Source organism: Blastomyces gilchristii (genome assembly GCF_000003855.2).
Source record: "Blastomyces gilchristii SLH14081 genomic scaffold supercont1.22, whole genome shotgun sequence".
In the NCBI taxonomy this organism is placed as follows: Eukaryota; Fungi; Ascomycota; class Eurotiomycetes; order Onygenales; family Ajellomycetaceae; genus Blastomyces; species Blastomyces gilchristii.
The window spans coordinates 518,302-533,584 of NW_003101660.1; the positions used below are offsets into that span (position 1 = coordinate 518,302).

A 15,283-nucleotide genomic window follows, 5' to 3' on the forward strand; every position below is an offset into this window, starting at 1 on the left:
GCGAATTATAATTATCCACCAAGTTCATGCAGTTGTGAGTAGGTTCTCCTCGATTAACGGATAGATTTATTGAGAATACTGCTACGACGGCTTTCCTCGTGGTTTTCTTCCGATCATGTTGTTTTTCCCTCGTTCGCAGTGCTTTGTGGGTGCGCTGGCAAAACCGACTGCCGTTGGATTGCGAGGCCTGCAGCTACTGCGAGTTGTCGCCAGGATGACTGCAAATTAGACCAGTCAACACAGCAGAGCGGAGAAGCTAGAGTGGCATTTCACCCCGGAAGTGCGGGTAATAAGCCTGTTTGGTCAAGGTGCATCACAAGCAGGGAAAATGGCCTATAGTGTTAGGCACAAAATCAACGGTCGAATTAGCTAAGGCACCAAGATGCTTGTATCCAATCATTAGGCGGCAGAGGAATTCGGGACGAGGACGGATGCTTGAGATTCAAGGGCAGGGCAAATACACCTTTGGGTGTGAACAATGGGAAAAGTCTACAATATGTGGGAAACAATGTGTACAGTGCAGAGACGAAAATGGCTAACAATACCAGGTACCTAGACACACTGAAGAGGAAGCTACTATGTACGGAGTACTGTACATGTAGTTAATGGAAATTAAGCCCGCTTTGGGATCGAAATTTCGGAATTCTTTGTTTGTTCATCAGTTAGGCAGACTTAAAGAGTGACAATGCCGGAGAGCAATCGAGGGCGTAACTTATAAGGAATAGCCATCTTTTAGCATTTAATGCCCTTTATCAGTCTGTAGAATTTCTATTTTGGACACATAATAAGGCGCACAAAATAGAGGAACTGGAATACAACGAGCCAACTTATATCAAAGCCAGCAACAATAAGTCAGGCCCAATCCTTACCGTGAATTGATGCACCCGCGCTTCCGCAGGAAGGCAAGTGGACCATTCCACTATTTCGTAAGTTCATAGGGTGAATATACTTAGTAGGCATGGAAATGTGTCTATTTTTAAGGAATATAGAATGGTACCCCGCTAGGAAGAAGTTCAACTTTCCTCATCTGGGTTCGTCGAGTTCTCAAATTTCCCACAAGAGGTTTGCTATCCATGGATGTACATGTACATGTACAACACGCAGCTCCCTGATTCAAGGAGGTGGTTTGGTTCGAACGCCAAGTCGAAGTTCAAGTGAGCCCTACAAAACAAGGTTAACGATGAATGTAGACAGTGAGAACGGATCCCAACGGCGGGGTATGTTTAACTGAGCGGGGCAAAAGCCACCACGGATAAAAAGTGTGAGCTCTCTTGTTCCGACCTCTGCTTGCCTCGACCCCTTTTGATAAATTGATACAGGGACATAGTTACATGTACATTCCCTATGTACTCTACTTATGGGCATGTGTGTCAAGTATTTATTTCCCTTTCCAACATTCACCACCCCGTCTAGGATCTGCTCCGGGATTTCCTTTTCAAGCCAGCCTGGAACCACGCTATTCCTTTCCAGGGCCTCATGCCCGAACAGGAAACTGCCTAAATCAACCTCACATCGCTTGAGCCTCAGTCCGGTTTCATCTTCATCGTCAGCACACTGCCACATCTTCAAGCTCTCATCTACTTCTTCTCCGCTGCTCTGCTGTTCTCACTGACCAGATGCTTCTCCTGTTGTCAGGCCCCCGGGCCTTCAGTCTTTCTTCTGTCACAATCCGGCTTAGTGATAAATAAAGTTAATGAAAGCTGTTTCAAAAGATTGAGATCCCCTTATTTCTTCTTCACAACATGGCTTGGATCCTCCATTGTCTCATCTTTTCACTAGCTCTTCCTCTAGGCTCTAGGTAATCTCGTTATATGCTAGGGCCTAGGGAGATATAGAGAAAGAGAACCCTTAGTATGAGCTATGCTTAAAGGGCCAAGAGTACACTCTATTTTGAAGCCATTTAATATTCAGTGCCGTCTCTTACATGGTTATTCTGGCCTATCGAAACATGAACGTTGCTAAATCCAGCTTACACTCCGTTTCCTGCCTAGTGTATTCATAAATCCCCTATCACATGCACTTCTGCTACACGGGGTAAGAAAGACATCGTGCCTTCGATGTGCGTCGAGTAGCATGTCTTCTGTCATTCTGGGATTTTCCCTCTTCTCCTGCCTCAAGAGCTCACCTTGTTCACTAAATTAATTCTGAATCCTGTTCATCTCTTCGCCATCAATGATGTAACTTTTGTCTGTGCACCAGGGACGGCGGGGATGGATACGGCTGCTGTTCCAGCAATGCTTGCATGTTGTCATTCTGAAACTGAGATATTTATCTGGAGTCCCCATTCATCAGAGTTGGTGGGTGAACTTGACAATCCTCCGTCTTTCATGCTGACATATTTCAAATGATTGGGTTATACGTTCCCAGTCTCCTTTCACGACTCGTTCCACTATGATTCGTCCACGGTATCTATCTATTTTGGCCTCCTCCCTGCCTGGAGACTTCTTACTTACCTTATTCGACATTTTCCATATGTCTTAACATTTGCATCTTTTACTTTGTCTTCGGCTCTCTCTAATCTCATTTTATCCGATCCCAGGCCAGAGCGGTTCTGTGAGAGTCTTCGTGCAACCATTTCTTACGGGTATGTTCGAAACCTCGTTCTTCCTCTTCATTTCAATTACTACCTTAGTCATCCAGCCATTTCGTCCCAAACTCCTTTCACCTCTAGAGTTTGAATCGGCGCTGGTGAGATAGTGGTATGGATAGTTTTGTTGGGGCCCGGGACATTGCAGTCGGCAATTTGGCATTTCGCAATGTCACAATGTCGAAGTCGACAACGACCTTCAATGGTCGAGAGCACCCTATAGTCAGAAGTGCCCATCATGGTACCACTAGTGCTGCGACGACGATTACAATCTCGTCAGTTTCCCGAATCGCTTCTATATTATCCAGAAGCGCTTCTGTTTTGCCCACGGCCCATAACTTCAGTTCTCGAGGCAATCCTGTAACAAGCATACTCCTATCCTCTCATCGACTGAATGCTGGGATCGCTGTCACCCCTTCTCAAATCTAATCCTTCACCAACGAACCCTGCTCTCTCTTCTTCCTCACAGGGAGCAACTCAGATATGGACAACACCCACCCTGACTGGAGTAAATATGCCTGCGCACAGCAATATAGAGCTCCCCGAAGCTCAATCCTCTTGAAATGGGAGTCATTATCGGGGGATCTGTCAGCGTCACGACCATAATTCTCATTGCAATTGCAGTTTTTGTGGTGTTGCGATGGCGGAGACGAAAACAATGCGCTATGGAACGGACGGCTAGATTGAGCTCCGAAAAGAAGCGTAAAATTGGCAAATCATCTCGCATATCCTCTAGGCCCGCTCGATCATCTAAGTATCCAATGAGTGGAATACACTCACATATGCGCAGCGTCTCAACTCACTTTGAGCAACACAATGTAATTCCCCATCCAACTTCCCCTTTTAGCGCAAAGAAAAACCACACTATTAGGCTCCTTGGAAAGGCGAGTCTACCTAGTCACTCAAGCCAACTCCGGGACGATGCATGGCATTGTATTCCGTCCCCGAACATCCCGGGATCAGTCATTGGGAACTCCCGCCGTATAGCGCCAATTTCTCGGACCCCTTCCTTGACCCGCCTCGAGATTTAGACCCGGAAATTTCTTTGCGGCGTCCTACAACTCCTCCCTACTCCTCTCATTAAAATCCGTCAAACACAGCCAGGCGACCTATGAGCATTTCTTTGATGCTAGACAATAATGGCGGAATCCAAAATCTTATTCCTAATCAACCTCTCCTATACCACTAGGTATTTGTTTCAGGCACCCGGATGTCAGAGCCCCTTTCCCTCCTCAACGAAACGATTCAACGGCATCCCAAATAGAGAGCAACTCTGCAAGCAGCGACAGCGTTATCGTGCTCCCCGGGAGAACGAGCGAAGCCTCCTCTGGCATCTTCCAGGCTTCAGCATCAGATATTTCCTACAGGCGAACTAACCGTTCCCCACAAAAGAGCAGACTCGATACTCGAAGAAGTGATCCTTTCGACCTTGAAAGGCCTAACTCCAGCCCTGCAGACGATGCTCCTACTCCTGAACTCCCGGACACTTGGAATCCGCGGTTGTTGTTGCCCCGTTGCGTTCCTCACGATTGATTTCATAATGGGATATTCGAGCACAAGTATTGTATTAAAGTTGAACTTTCGAATGTATTATGGGAGGATTTGTATATTGAATTTTTGTCACGGGAAACGTTCTCCCCATGTCATATTAGTTACGGTCAGCCGGGAATGCCTGCGCTGAGGATTCCATGTCGTAGAGTGTACTGGTGTCGGACTTGGCACGTTTAATGTTTGTGTAAATGTAATTAATCCGTTCTAGCGCGAAAGGAGAATGGGAGACGGAATAGTAGTAGCGGCATGGGTTAATTCCATACACGATTGAATGTGGTTTATAAAGATAGGATTCTTAATTGGCGGTTTTTGAGGGATATTCCCTCAGTATAAGAGGATAGGGAGCAATAATGAATGTCTCACATTGATGTTTTGGGAGAGTATTTATTATTGTATTCTTTTACATCATGTCGATCGTTTTGCTCGTTTTCTTTTGCATCTTTTTTGTGCCTTTGCCTATTCACTTTCATGCGAGTGATTGTCGTCCAAATCTAATTTTGCCTTATTTTCCTTTTCTTCTTCCTCATCCGATAGATCAAGGATACACAAGATAGGTTCCAAAATGTAGGAAGCTAGGGAAGGAAAATGAGGACGAAAGGCCGGAGGATTGTCATAATATTTTGCTTGCTAGTGTTGCAACAAGATCAAAAAGGAAAAAAAAAAGGGGGAGGAAATAAGGAAAATAACATAAAATTAACAAAGACCCATTTGTTATTTGTTTGTTCTCTCACGCAATCATCTAACAAGGAAAATATAAACACCTCCCTAGTAGTGGGCCCATGAAAAAGAAAAACACAAACAAGGCATTTACTCCTGTCCCTCCTCACCCTCTGCCACGAGAGCGTTTCTCTTGGCAATGATACGCTCTTGTCGTCGCTCGCGGGCAGCCCGGACCTTGGCACGTTTGGCATCCATCTCTTCCTTGATCGTACGCTCGCGGGCCATCTCAGCCTTGGCCTTGTGAATCTGTTGTGTTGCGAGGAATTATTAGCTTTGAACTATCGAGCAGATTATGGCTTGTAGGTCGCTAGAAGTATAAATGATGGCTGCTCTTCATATTTCTTCTTTTTTAGTTGCTCAAAGGAAGAGCAAAGGGCGTAGATAAAAATATTTGTATGTAAATGGGGTGTGGGTATGCTTACATGCTCAACCAGAGCACGCTTGTGCTTGAAGGTGTTACCCTTGCTCAACTGGTACAGCTCGTGGTAAAGGTGCTTGTCGATTTTGCCAGCAGCGCGATACTTGGCAAGCAGACGGCGGAGAATTCGGAGACGGCGCATCCACAGGACTTGGCTATAAGGTTGAAGAAAAAATGACTGGTAAGCAACATAATCCAAACACATTTCAGGTTATAATCCCTCTTTTCATGTTTGCCAAAACTTCCACCCAATATATATCAAAAATAGTCCATCTGACTCTCGCGAAACGCCGGAATACATCAAATCTCCAACCACAAAATTTCATCCCTCAATCCCATCAAGCAAGAATTCGACATACCTTGGCATTCTCGCGTCCTTGGTACCCTTTCTCTTACCGAAACCCCGGTGTCGTCCGATTTTTCTGGCCTCTGCGAGCTCTCGGGCTCTGGAACGCGAGTGCATGGTCACGGGCTTGTGGATGATGAGGCCATCGCTCAAAAGCTTGCGGATGGTCTGGCGGGAGTTGGCGGTGGAGATCTCGTTGACCTCATTGGGGTCAAGCCAGATCTTGCGTTGGCCGCAGCCGACAACGGAGGCCGCCAGGCGCTTCTGGGTACGAAGGTTGACCCTGCCATTTTCCAAGAAACGATAGTTTTTCTGTCAGTGAGAATTCTCTTCGCTGGATTTGGGGATTTTATGCGCGCTGTAAGGAAGGGGAGAGGTGAGCCCCCGGGATACAGATTCTTTTGTGTTCAAATCTGCGAGTGTAGGCTGAACGCTAGACGGCTAGAGGGCTGGGGAAATTCGAGATAGATGGTATAGGAATGGTGGCTGGTGATGCAGGAGGAACTTACATCTTGATGTCGGCTATTATCGATGGTCGGTCGTTGACGGATTGGATATTCGAATTCTACAATCAATATCGACGACGACGACAGGTTTGGGTTGGGGATGGGGGGAAATGGGCGATTAGCTAAGCAGCGGCTGCTAAGCGAGAAAAAAGTCCACACTTAGGGCTTGCGCGCGCTAGACCGGATCGGGACAGCGCCTGGACCCAGTGGGGACCAGATTTGAGGAACAATTTGTATCTAGACGTTGGCATATTTCAGCTCTGTAAGCTCTAGATGACGGTATTGTTTTACATACAGCCCTATTATTGGTGTAAAATTTGTCTGTAGATGTGATTGCGATGATGAATGTATGTTAGAGTGAGAGAAGATCATGTGATGAGATTCATCCATTATATCGCCAAGCCATTTTTGTATATATGCATAAAAGTACTACTTCGGACAAACTCTTGTGTCCAGGATCCGTTGTAAATGATAAATAAAAAATATATGATCCACCACTGCGTCACAATCAGCATCAGTCCTCGCTTGTCGACTCGTCCAAGTCGATTTTACCCACACTCCAAACTTCCTTCTCGTCTTCAAGCTCGTCGCTGGAAAGGCCCAAGCCCCCTTGGCCGCCTTCCGCTTCTCGCCTCTCCCGTGCTTGATTGGCAAGTCTTAGAGCAACGCGCTTGAAGTAATCTTGCAAGCTCCGTTTCGTACCGGTGGGCAACTCTGCTCCAGGGCCATTCATATACTTTTCGAATACAGTGCTTTCGGATTCAACCACTGAAAACAGCGCCAGGAATGCTGCCTCCGCTGCCAGTTTAACAGGGATCACAACATCCCGCACACTGGCAAAGATGGGAGGCGCAAGGAGAGGGAGATGAGGACGAAGGAGTTCCGGATGCAGACGGCTGACAGTTCGAACAATGACCAAAGCTATCCGGCGAGTGTCGGTGGGCCCACCAGGTTTGATTGCAGGCGCGAGAGCTTCTACCAATGGTTTATCCGTTTCGAAGTTACGGGTTATGTCCTCTGATAGAAGATACTTGCCTGCTGCAAGCACGCTGTTGTCTGATATGAATGTCTGTATAGTAAATATTAGCGTCCAATTCTTCGATCAAAAGCTCTTGTGTAGCACTTACGTCTTTATTTGAAATGCCATTGCATATGACGGATGCAGTCTCAGAATGAAAGTTTTCCACGAGCAATGCTGCAGATTCCACCAGAAGTGCATTGAGGTTTAGAACCGAGGAATGAGTTAGGTGAGGCGAGAGAACACGGCTCCTAGAAATATACGGTTAGCTTCTGAAGGCGATAGAATTCAAATTTGTAAGGATATGAATCATATTTACTTTATTAGTGGAACGACAGTAGTAGCTGGAAGAGTTTTGACAAGAGCGCCGAGAAGTCGAGCGTTTGTAATATTCATCGTATCTACGGCGGGTCAGCACTGAGGACTTGATCGGAAGACGGGTTCATGGAAACATACCATCTCGGCCATTGGACTCATCGTCAATAAGAGTAAGGATTGTTTGTCTAGATGTGTCGCTCATATTTTTACCCGCTTTGCTTACCACTTCATACAGCGCTCTAAGCATGGCATTTCTGACACCCGAGTCGGAGGTTTTGGAGCCAGCAACAAGTTCTGGACCACTATATTAGCAAGTCATGTCACGGAGCGGACTAAGATAAAAAGCTTACCTGCTATGAGTGGGTCAACTCGAGGCGTCAATGTGATCAGTATGCCTAAGCCTTTGCTAGCTCTCTTCCGTAATACATCGCTCGAAGTATCTGCTAGCCCTCTGGCGAATGTCCGCTGTAGTTGTGGTAAGAAGGGCTTCACAAATAGAGGAATTTTTTCAAGAAGCTTGTTCAAAGCCAAGAAAACAGCGCCTAAAGACACATTGTTAGCATACAGTCGCAAACCGACCAGGTTGTCGAGATAACGTACACTTGATCTCTACAGACCGCTCCGAGACAACTCTGATCAATGGACCAGTTATTTGAGTGACATAGGGTCTTAATGCTTCCGCACTTGTCCGGTCAATGATATCAGCAATCGCAAGCGCAGATTGTACACGCTGATCCACATTTCCATTGAGAAGGCCTTGAAGGAATATGGGGAATATCGCTCCAATTCCTTTCGGCAAGCAAAATCCTGGAAGGTCAGATCCTGGAACACCAACTTGCCGCAGAACTTGGCGCGTGGGAATGACCAAAACTTCCATTTCCTCTTTTCGTATGTGTGTAGTAAGCTGTGTTAAGGCTTCCCATGCCGCCTTTACCACATCCCTATCGTGATCATCAAATGAGATAAGTAAAACACGAATTAAATCGGGATGGTAACGCGAAATGTCGACGTCCGCATGGGAGAAAAATCTTCCTAAGCGAGTGGCTGCATTTGCTCGTTTGCGATGGTCCTCATGCTTCACTAAGGTTAACATCACACTCATCGAAGCATTCAGTCCGTCATATTCATCCACAGACTCCAGAATAGTATCGAAAGCTTCTTCAACTTCCTTCTTGAGTTCATCGTCGCTGGTATTGACGATAGTATCCATAAAGGCATTTAATATTGCAGGCAACCTCCGAGTCATCGAAGAACTTGCTACCTCAGCCAATGATGCCAGAGCCCTTGCATTGAATCCGGAGATAGGTAAAGTAAGTAATGTTGGAATGAGATTCGGGAGGATTATGTTGGCTCTCGTAGTTTCCGTCAACAATGTTAGGAGAGCAGATAGTGCTTGTTGTGCATCAGCCTCACTTCTAAGAAGGTGAAGCAAATCAGGTAGAACTTGGTCGACTGCTCGCTTATCTAGTACTTGCTGCAGGGCATCAAACGCTTCGGCAGCAGCTTCTCGGACCGCCTCATCATGATCCACCAGAGCAGTTCGCACAATAGATATGAGAATCTTTTCATAATCTTCAAGTGACTCGGCTGTGGCAGAAACGACGAGCTCTCGTAATGCAATGCAAATACCTTGCCTCGAGTCTACGTCCGTAGATGCAACAAGGCCTGCCTCCAGAGATGGTAACAGTGTTGACAAGACCCCTTCTCCAGCTTTCTTGATTAGTTCGCCTAGAGCATTCCCGGCGATAACCTTCTGTTCCATATTGGGGCTTGCAAGCCGACGAATGATGAGCTGAGACAGGGTAGGTACAAGTTCTCTCAGGGTTCGCGGGGTTGCGACTAGTGCTTTCCAAACCGCGATTGCTGCACTTCTGACCAAACCAGACGTATCGCAACGGCAAATGTATAGAGAAGAAAGAACCTTGTTTCGCTTATCCTCTCCCAATACTTCAAGAAGGGACTGGCCAGCTTGAACAGCCTTGTCATCTTCCTCATCTTCCTCTCCCTTGTTTTGAATGCCAGTGAGATTGAACAGCAGGTCGCCAACCAACTCGACTGAACTCAGCCTAATGCGGTAGTTATCGTCAGCCAAGCCTCTCTCGAGTTCTGGCAGTAAAAGGTCAATGGATTTCGTCGCGAAATTTTTAACGAGTAACCGTCCGGCACGAAGAGAAGTCTCGCGGATTGCTTCAACATCATCTGCCAAGCCAGCAAGAATAGGGGGAATAATTTTGTTAAGATAAGAGGCAAAACTATTTCCAAAGCAGGCAGGAAGGAAAACGAAGAGTGACATAAACCCTTCTCTGACTGACGCCTTAGCACTGGATACATTTTGTAATATAGTAGGCAGCGTTTCTTCGAGGCGAGAAGTACCCAATCCTGCAAGTACCTCAGATAGCGCCTGAGCGGAACCTAGCCGATCACCGGCCCCGGTGTCGGATTTGAGCGTGGTCATAAGACTTGGTATCAGGTCAGGGAGAGCGTCTTCGCCGAGTTTTTCGATGAGGGAGCCAAGTGCTTTGGATGCCGTTGCACGAGTCGTGGGGACGGGGTCAACGATGGCAAGTTTCAACCCAGCGACCAATATTGGCAAATGCGATATAAGATCTTTACGTTCTGTGAGATGGGCCAGACTGCCAATAATCTGAGCTGCTTTCTTTTTGGTAGTTGACCGGTCACCAAGGCCGCGTTCGAGGATCCGCACAACTAGCGCAAGGGATGGCGCATCCAAGTAATGTATGAACGACACCCTTATCAACGCGTCCAAGGCTTCATCGGTGTATTTCGTAGGGTCACTAAGAGCTTTCAGCAGAACACCAACCAGACTCTTCACCTCAGGATTGCTGATCACTTCTCCAAACCGCTGAAGACTGCGGTTCGCGGAATTGCGAACCTCTTTGTGGCTGTCATTTAGGACAATCGTGAGAGGAGGAATGATGTCTGGGAGACTAATAGCGAGTTGCTGAGGGTCAAGGTACGCCATGGCTCCCAAAAGGTCGCACGCTCCTTTTTTGCTGCGCCACTGCTGATCGTTAAGGCCGTCTAAGAGGGTTGGGAGGATTTGCTTGACGCCATAAGAGCTCAAATTTGAAAAGCATGTTTTAGCAGCATCTAAGCAAGCATTGCGAACGTCGATGCTGGGGTCACCAAAACTGCCCAACAGCTGTGGAACAATTTGGATCACATATGGCTCGAAAATTGCCCCAAGGATCAACGAGAAGAGCTCGAAAGCCATAATAGCCCCTTGTCTTTGATTCGGGTCCTTCTTGTTCTCTAAAGCATCCGTGAGGTGGGCCATGATGCGATATTCTCGGAATGCTGATATGCCCTTTCCGGCAACTATGCCAGCCAAACCATAAGCTGCACCACGTCTTGCTGCGTATTGCTTCGAATGCAGAAGTTGGTCAAGCATATCCCGGATATAGGTACCCGTTTCTGTACTTGAGAGTCTGACGACGGGTGGAAGGCACTCAGCGACTGCGAATTGAACCGTTTCGGACGGGGTAGACAGCGCGGCAAGGAGCTTCCCGATAACTATATCAACCCGCTTGTCTCCTGACCTCAGATGGCGAGCTAGGGAGCCGTATAAAACTATCACAGCCTCGTTGAGCCAATCGGATTGCTCACTCGCTTTATCTGAGGTTTCCAATGTCTTTTCAAATAGCTGCATCAATTGCTCGACCTTTTCGCCGCCTCTCAAAGTAATAACAGTGCTACCACTTTCCGCCATCTGTCGTCTCACGAAAGCACTCTTGTCTATCAGTGGGCCCTCATCGATCAAGAATCGGAGTAATGTGACGATTTCGTCTTTTTGATAGCCCTTCGCCATCGCCCCAAAAGCCAGTGCAATCCCACTACGAGGCTCCCATTTATCTTGCCCGTCGATTTTCTTGGGCATACCGTAGGCATCTTTTTCAGGTGCTTTGGGTCTCACTTCTTCCCTGTATTTCGATTGTAGCTTTTCCAAAATATCAGTAAACACCGCTGGGCTAACTTCACAGGCATGGGCAAGTGCTCGGGCTGCTGCTCCTCGAAGTTGCGAGTCCTTGCTATCGAGATATTTTACCAGGAGATTTGCCGAATTTTCATCAACATCGAGAGCATTCTGCTCCCAAATGACTTCCGCCGTTTCTCTATTCTCTGCCACATTATCATGGCAACCCAACCAGATGTACTCGGAGAAGTCAAGGTCCGTGAGATCCAACTCCGATAGGATAGCCTGGAGAACCGAGGTACGAACTGATATCTCAGGGACTATCGAAGCCTTAAGAATAACTTCAAGTTCTTCTTGTTCGATGTTCTGTGCTATACACCTGCAAAGGTCAAATAGGGTGTCTCGAATAATTTTATAGTGTTGGGTATATATCTGCATAGAGGATATTAAACTCTGCAAGGTGCGAATGCGAGGGAGTCTATTGTCGGAGACTATAAAGCTTGTAAGTCAACTGATTCTTAACCAATGGATATCTATGAAAACCTACATGAATTTGTGTGAAAAGACAGGAACTCTAGAGCTAGGAGAACTTGCTCTCCCTTGCTCTCTTTAGACTCTTCAATTCCATCCCTCTCGAGTATAATGAAAATCAAGGGGAGGATATATGATAGGGTAGCAACATCAAAAGGCCGCTGCTCGGAGCCCAAACGAAGGCGATATAAAATTCTTGCCACAAGTTCTGTAGAGACTTGTCAGTTAAATATCTAAAATCAACCGTTAGTGGAAACCTACCGCCTAGAGGCTCGTCTTCCAATGCTGGGTCTAAGTAGGTTCTCCCGAGTGCTCGCAGCGTAGCTATTCCGACAAAGGGTCGCATTAACCCAAGTCTAGAGGAGATTCGATTTGAACACGCGACGTATGCCGATGCAACAGCATCCCCGACCAAGGCGCCAGCCCCAGCCTTCGCAAGATCCGTAACGCACCCAACAGCTGTGTTTATCCAGGCCTCGACATCAGTTGGGGGGCCTCGAGCAAGACTTTCAACAATCCCGACACCTCTCTTGATTATTTCTTCTTCCGCTTGAACATTCTTTCGAATTTCAGCTTCTCTAGTCAACTGAGAATTAACTTTGGCTTGTTCATCGGCAGTCAACTTCTTCGCTTGCTGGCCTCTTTTCTGAGCAACTTGGGCGCGCAGCTCTTCCTCCCATTTCAGCGTATCCGAATCCTTGCCCTTACCTATGACAGGTTTAGATTTCGTACTAAGAACATCCACAAACATTGTTCCTTCAGGGGTTCGGGCAATAGCAAGGTCGGTTGACTCGAATTTCAATACTCGCTTCGGATTCAAATCTTCATGGAGCTGTTTAACAAGGCGAGGAATAATGGTATCGGGAGCCACAAAAGCCAAGTCAGCCGCAGCGTCCCACGCCGCAGGTCTTCCCTTGGTTATCTGGCTTCGAATTGGGTCCTATCAAAATAGGAGTCAAACACAATGTCACTCACACCCTGAGATAAATTCTTGAGGCGACTTACATCAATAGCTCTTAGGATTTGTGACATGCACTCTTCATATTTTTCACGGACCAATTCCCCCGGATCTATGCCGGTTTTCAAGACCACATCAATCCATTGTGTCCCTGGTATCAACTGTGGGCGGCAGATAACAAGTAATTCAACGAGTTGGGTTTTGAGAACCTCTTTGGATATGTTGTCGTCAGGGTTTTGTTCAGAGGGCGCAAGGTTAATGGCTTTGATTACAAGGTGAATTTTTTCATTTCCGGTCCCCGCACTCAACGCAGCCGAGTCTTTATTCGCAGTATCCAAAGCGTGAAGCCACCCCCACAATGCAGTTATCATTGTCGTCCCAACAAGGGCCGGATTTCCACAGTAGCATTGTTTGAGGGCACTCACTCCATGTTCTCGAACTTTTGGTGGTGTACTAGATGAACAAATCACATAAATGAACGCCTGTCCCCATGAGTCTCTGATCTCAGGATCTCCAGCGTGAAATGCTTTCGATCTAGAAACGGTAGACAATGCACGTATTATCCATATGAAGTCTTCAGTTGAAGTCAGTTTCGTGTAGATTTTAGGATTGAGAAGGAAAGACGGCTTAGGCGATATGGACAATGCTTGTCGCGCAATGTTATCGTATGCCAGTAGCAGCTCCCCTTCGTTATCTTTTCTATTTTCGAGTCTACTTGATAAAGCAGTGAGGACGAAAGATATTGTAATAGCCCCGATCTGAACCGAAGGTAATGGGTTAGCGGCTATGTCATCAGAAGACTCCAGAAGCCTAGCAACAACTGGACGTAAAAAATCCATTGTTAGGCTAGAGCCAAACAGTTGCTCAACATCCATATCCCACAAGAGTTGCCCAATGTTGACCAGCCATAATTTGCGGAGGGCGATTCGTTTTTCACCGCATCCTTTTGTTATGGCAGATAATATTTCGTTTCCAATTGGTGCTGCGATTCGAATGAGGTAGGCGAAATGACAGCAAAAGGCTTTAATCTCGATCTCCAAGGCGATTTCACTGGCTTCGCGGGACAAGACTACCACCAGGCCTCCTAGTACCAGTTGCGAAACGTGGGTGGAAGGCGGAATAGCCGAAAGTACTTGGACTTGAAGGCCACGCTGTTCAGCGTTGGTAATTTTCTGCGTCTTGAGGGGAGCCATCACTTCTTCTACTACTTTCAACAGCCATTGTTCAGCCTTACATCTAGAAACTAGGCTTTCAAAAGCTTTGACAGCACCATTTCTGATGATTGGATTTGTGATCTTAATATTTGTAAGGAGTGGCTTGCAGAAACGAGTGAAGAAAATTTCCGATATATCGACTTCAAAGCGTATTGAGGACGCTAAGGAAGGTATAAGCCCGCCTAAAACTATTTCGGGGGCTCTAAGAATTGCTTTTTCCAGGGATGGCCAGATATTAACCTGAAGGTCTTTAGCAGTAACGAACGATATAAAGAAATCGTGTAATCCTCCTACAATATGGGAGGGCAGAACTGTCCGCGATCCAATAATCTCCTTGGCATAGTATTGCAGTATGGCAGTCTTCAAATCCTCCAGGATCGGTTTTCTATTAGGAATCCGGTCGCTGACTCCAGCTACAATCCCTAGAAAAGGAGCATTTCTTGAACCCGAGACAGCCTCACTCGTCAAAAGAGGAATTGCCCGCCGTAGGATCTCCTCGCCATTTCCCTCCGGAGAAATAACGGCTCGCAATGCTCGTCTAGTCACAATAATTGCCGAGTGCTTCACACTTCCTTTGGTTTTAGCGCGCAAGCAAATTTCAACGACCTTGGCATCTGCGGATAAAATCTCCAATATGCTCTGCGTGAAGTCTGGCACCTCGCTTAGGAGTTGTAGCAGCAGTGAACACCACTCCGCTAAAACAAAAGCATTCGTCGCAGCTATTGTGGATTTGGAACATTCTTTCTTTAACTCCTGTATGAAATATTGTAGGTCGGGGTTTGCGGTTGGAACTCGAAATAGGGAGCGGAGACATTTCTGCACGGCTTGACGAGAGGCGCGGTCAACATAGAAAGGATACGTCCTGAATAAAAGCTTCACAATTGATCGGAAGAGGTTCTGTGAGATTTGTAACCCTTCACACAAAGTCAGTCAGGATATTGTAGCATAATGTGATAGACTGGGCGTTGTTACCAGACAGTTTCTCGTGTAGCTCATGGAGTCCATGACAGCGACGAGCAGTCGAGCCGGAGAGCACCACTCTCTCCAAACTCTCCAGTGAGCCTTCGCTCACGTTGTTCCACTCAATTTCATCCATATCGCGTGGCTCTCGCGCATTTCGGGACTTCAGGCATCGATATGGAGGTTATTTGCGCGCAATATGGATCTCCGGTCGTTTCGTTG

The 15,283-nt window shown here is 46.8% G+C and overlaps 4 protein-coding genes across 4 annotated transcripts; 2 read left to right on the top strand and 2 right to left on the bottom strand.

The window, feature by feature from the left end:
* Positions 1 to 1,161: 1,161 nt before the first annotated feature.
* On the bottom strand, positions 1,162 to 2,693 carry BDBG_08174 (uncharacterized protein; the record flags this gene model as incomplete). Its single annotated transcript, XM_031723436.1, has 3 exons — positions 2,454 to 2,693; positions 1,974 to 2,133; positions 1,162 to 1,596 (listed from the first exon to the last, which is right to left on the bottom strand). The coding sequence occupies exons 1-3, from the start codon at positions 2,573 to 2,575 to the stop codon at positions 1,162 to 1,164; spliced, it is 717 nt and encodes a 238-aa protein (XP_031580599.1). The 5' UTR covers positions 2,576 to 2,693.
* A 71-nt stretch (positions 2,694 to 2,764) lies between these two features.
* On the top strand, positions 2,765 to 3,016 carry BDBG_17715 (uncharacterized protein; the record flags this gene model as incomplete). Its single annotated transcript, XM_031725372.1, has 1 exon — positions 2,765 to 3,016. One exon carries the CDS (start codon positions 2,765 to 2,767, stop codon positions 3,014 to 3,016), a length of 252 nt encoding a protein of 83 aa, XP_031580600.1.
* A 134-nt stretch (positions 3,017 to 3,150) lies between these two features.
* BDBG_17716 (uncharacterized protein) lies at positions 3,151 to 4,120 on the top strand (the record flags this gene model as incomplete). Its single annotated transcript, XM_031725373.1, has 2 exons — positions 3,151 to 3,520; positions 3,777 to 4,120. The coding sequence occupies 2 exons, from the start codon at positions 3,151 to 3,153 to the stop codon at positions 4,118 to 4,120; spliced, it is 714 nt and encodes a 237-aa protein (XP_031580601.1).
* Positions 4,121 to 4,945: 825 nt separating this feature from the next.
* Positions 4,946 to 15,197, bottom strand: BDBG_17717 (translational activator GCN1; the record flags this gene model as incomplete). The annotated part of the gene is made up of 15 exons (XM_002621508.2): positions 4,946 to 5,104; positions 5,281 to 5,431; positions 5,636 to 5,934; positions 6,132 to 6,286; positions 6,372 to 6,427; positions 6,662 to 7,197; positions 7,256 to 7,397; positions 7,466 to 7,547; positions 7,603 to 7,758; positions 7,815 to 8,006; positions 8,065 to 11,889; positions 11,946 to 12,137; positions 12,191 to 12,869; positions 12,935 to 15,015; positions 15,074 to 15,197. The coding sequence occupies 15 exons, from the start codon at positions 15,195 to 15,197 to the stop codon at positions 4,946 to 4,948; spliced, it is 8,829 nt and encodes a 2,942-aa protein (XP_002621554.2).
* Between the last annotated feature and the right edge of the window lie 86 nt (positions 15,198 to 15,283).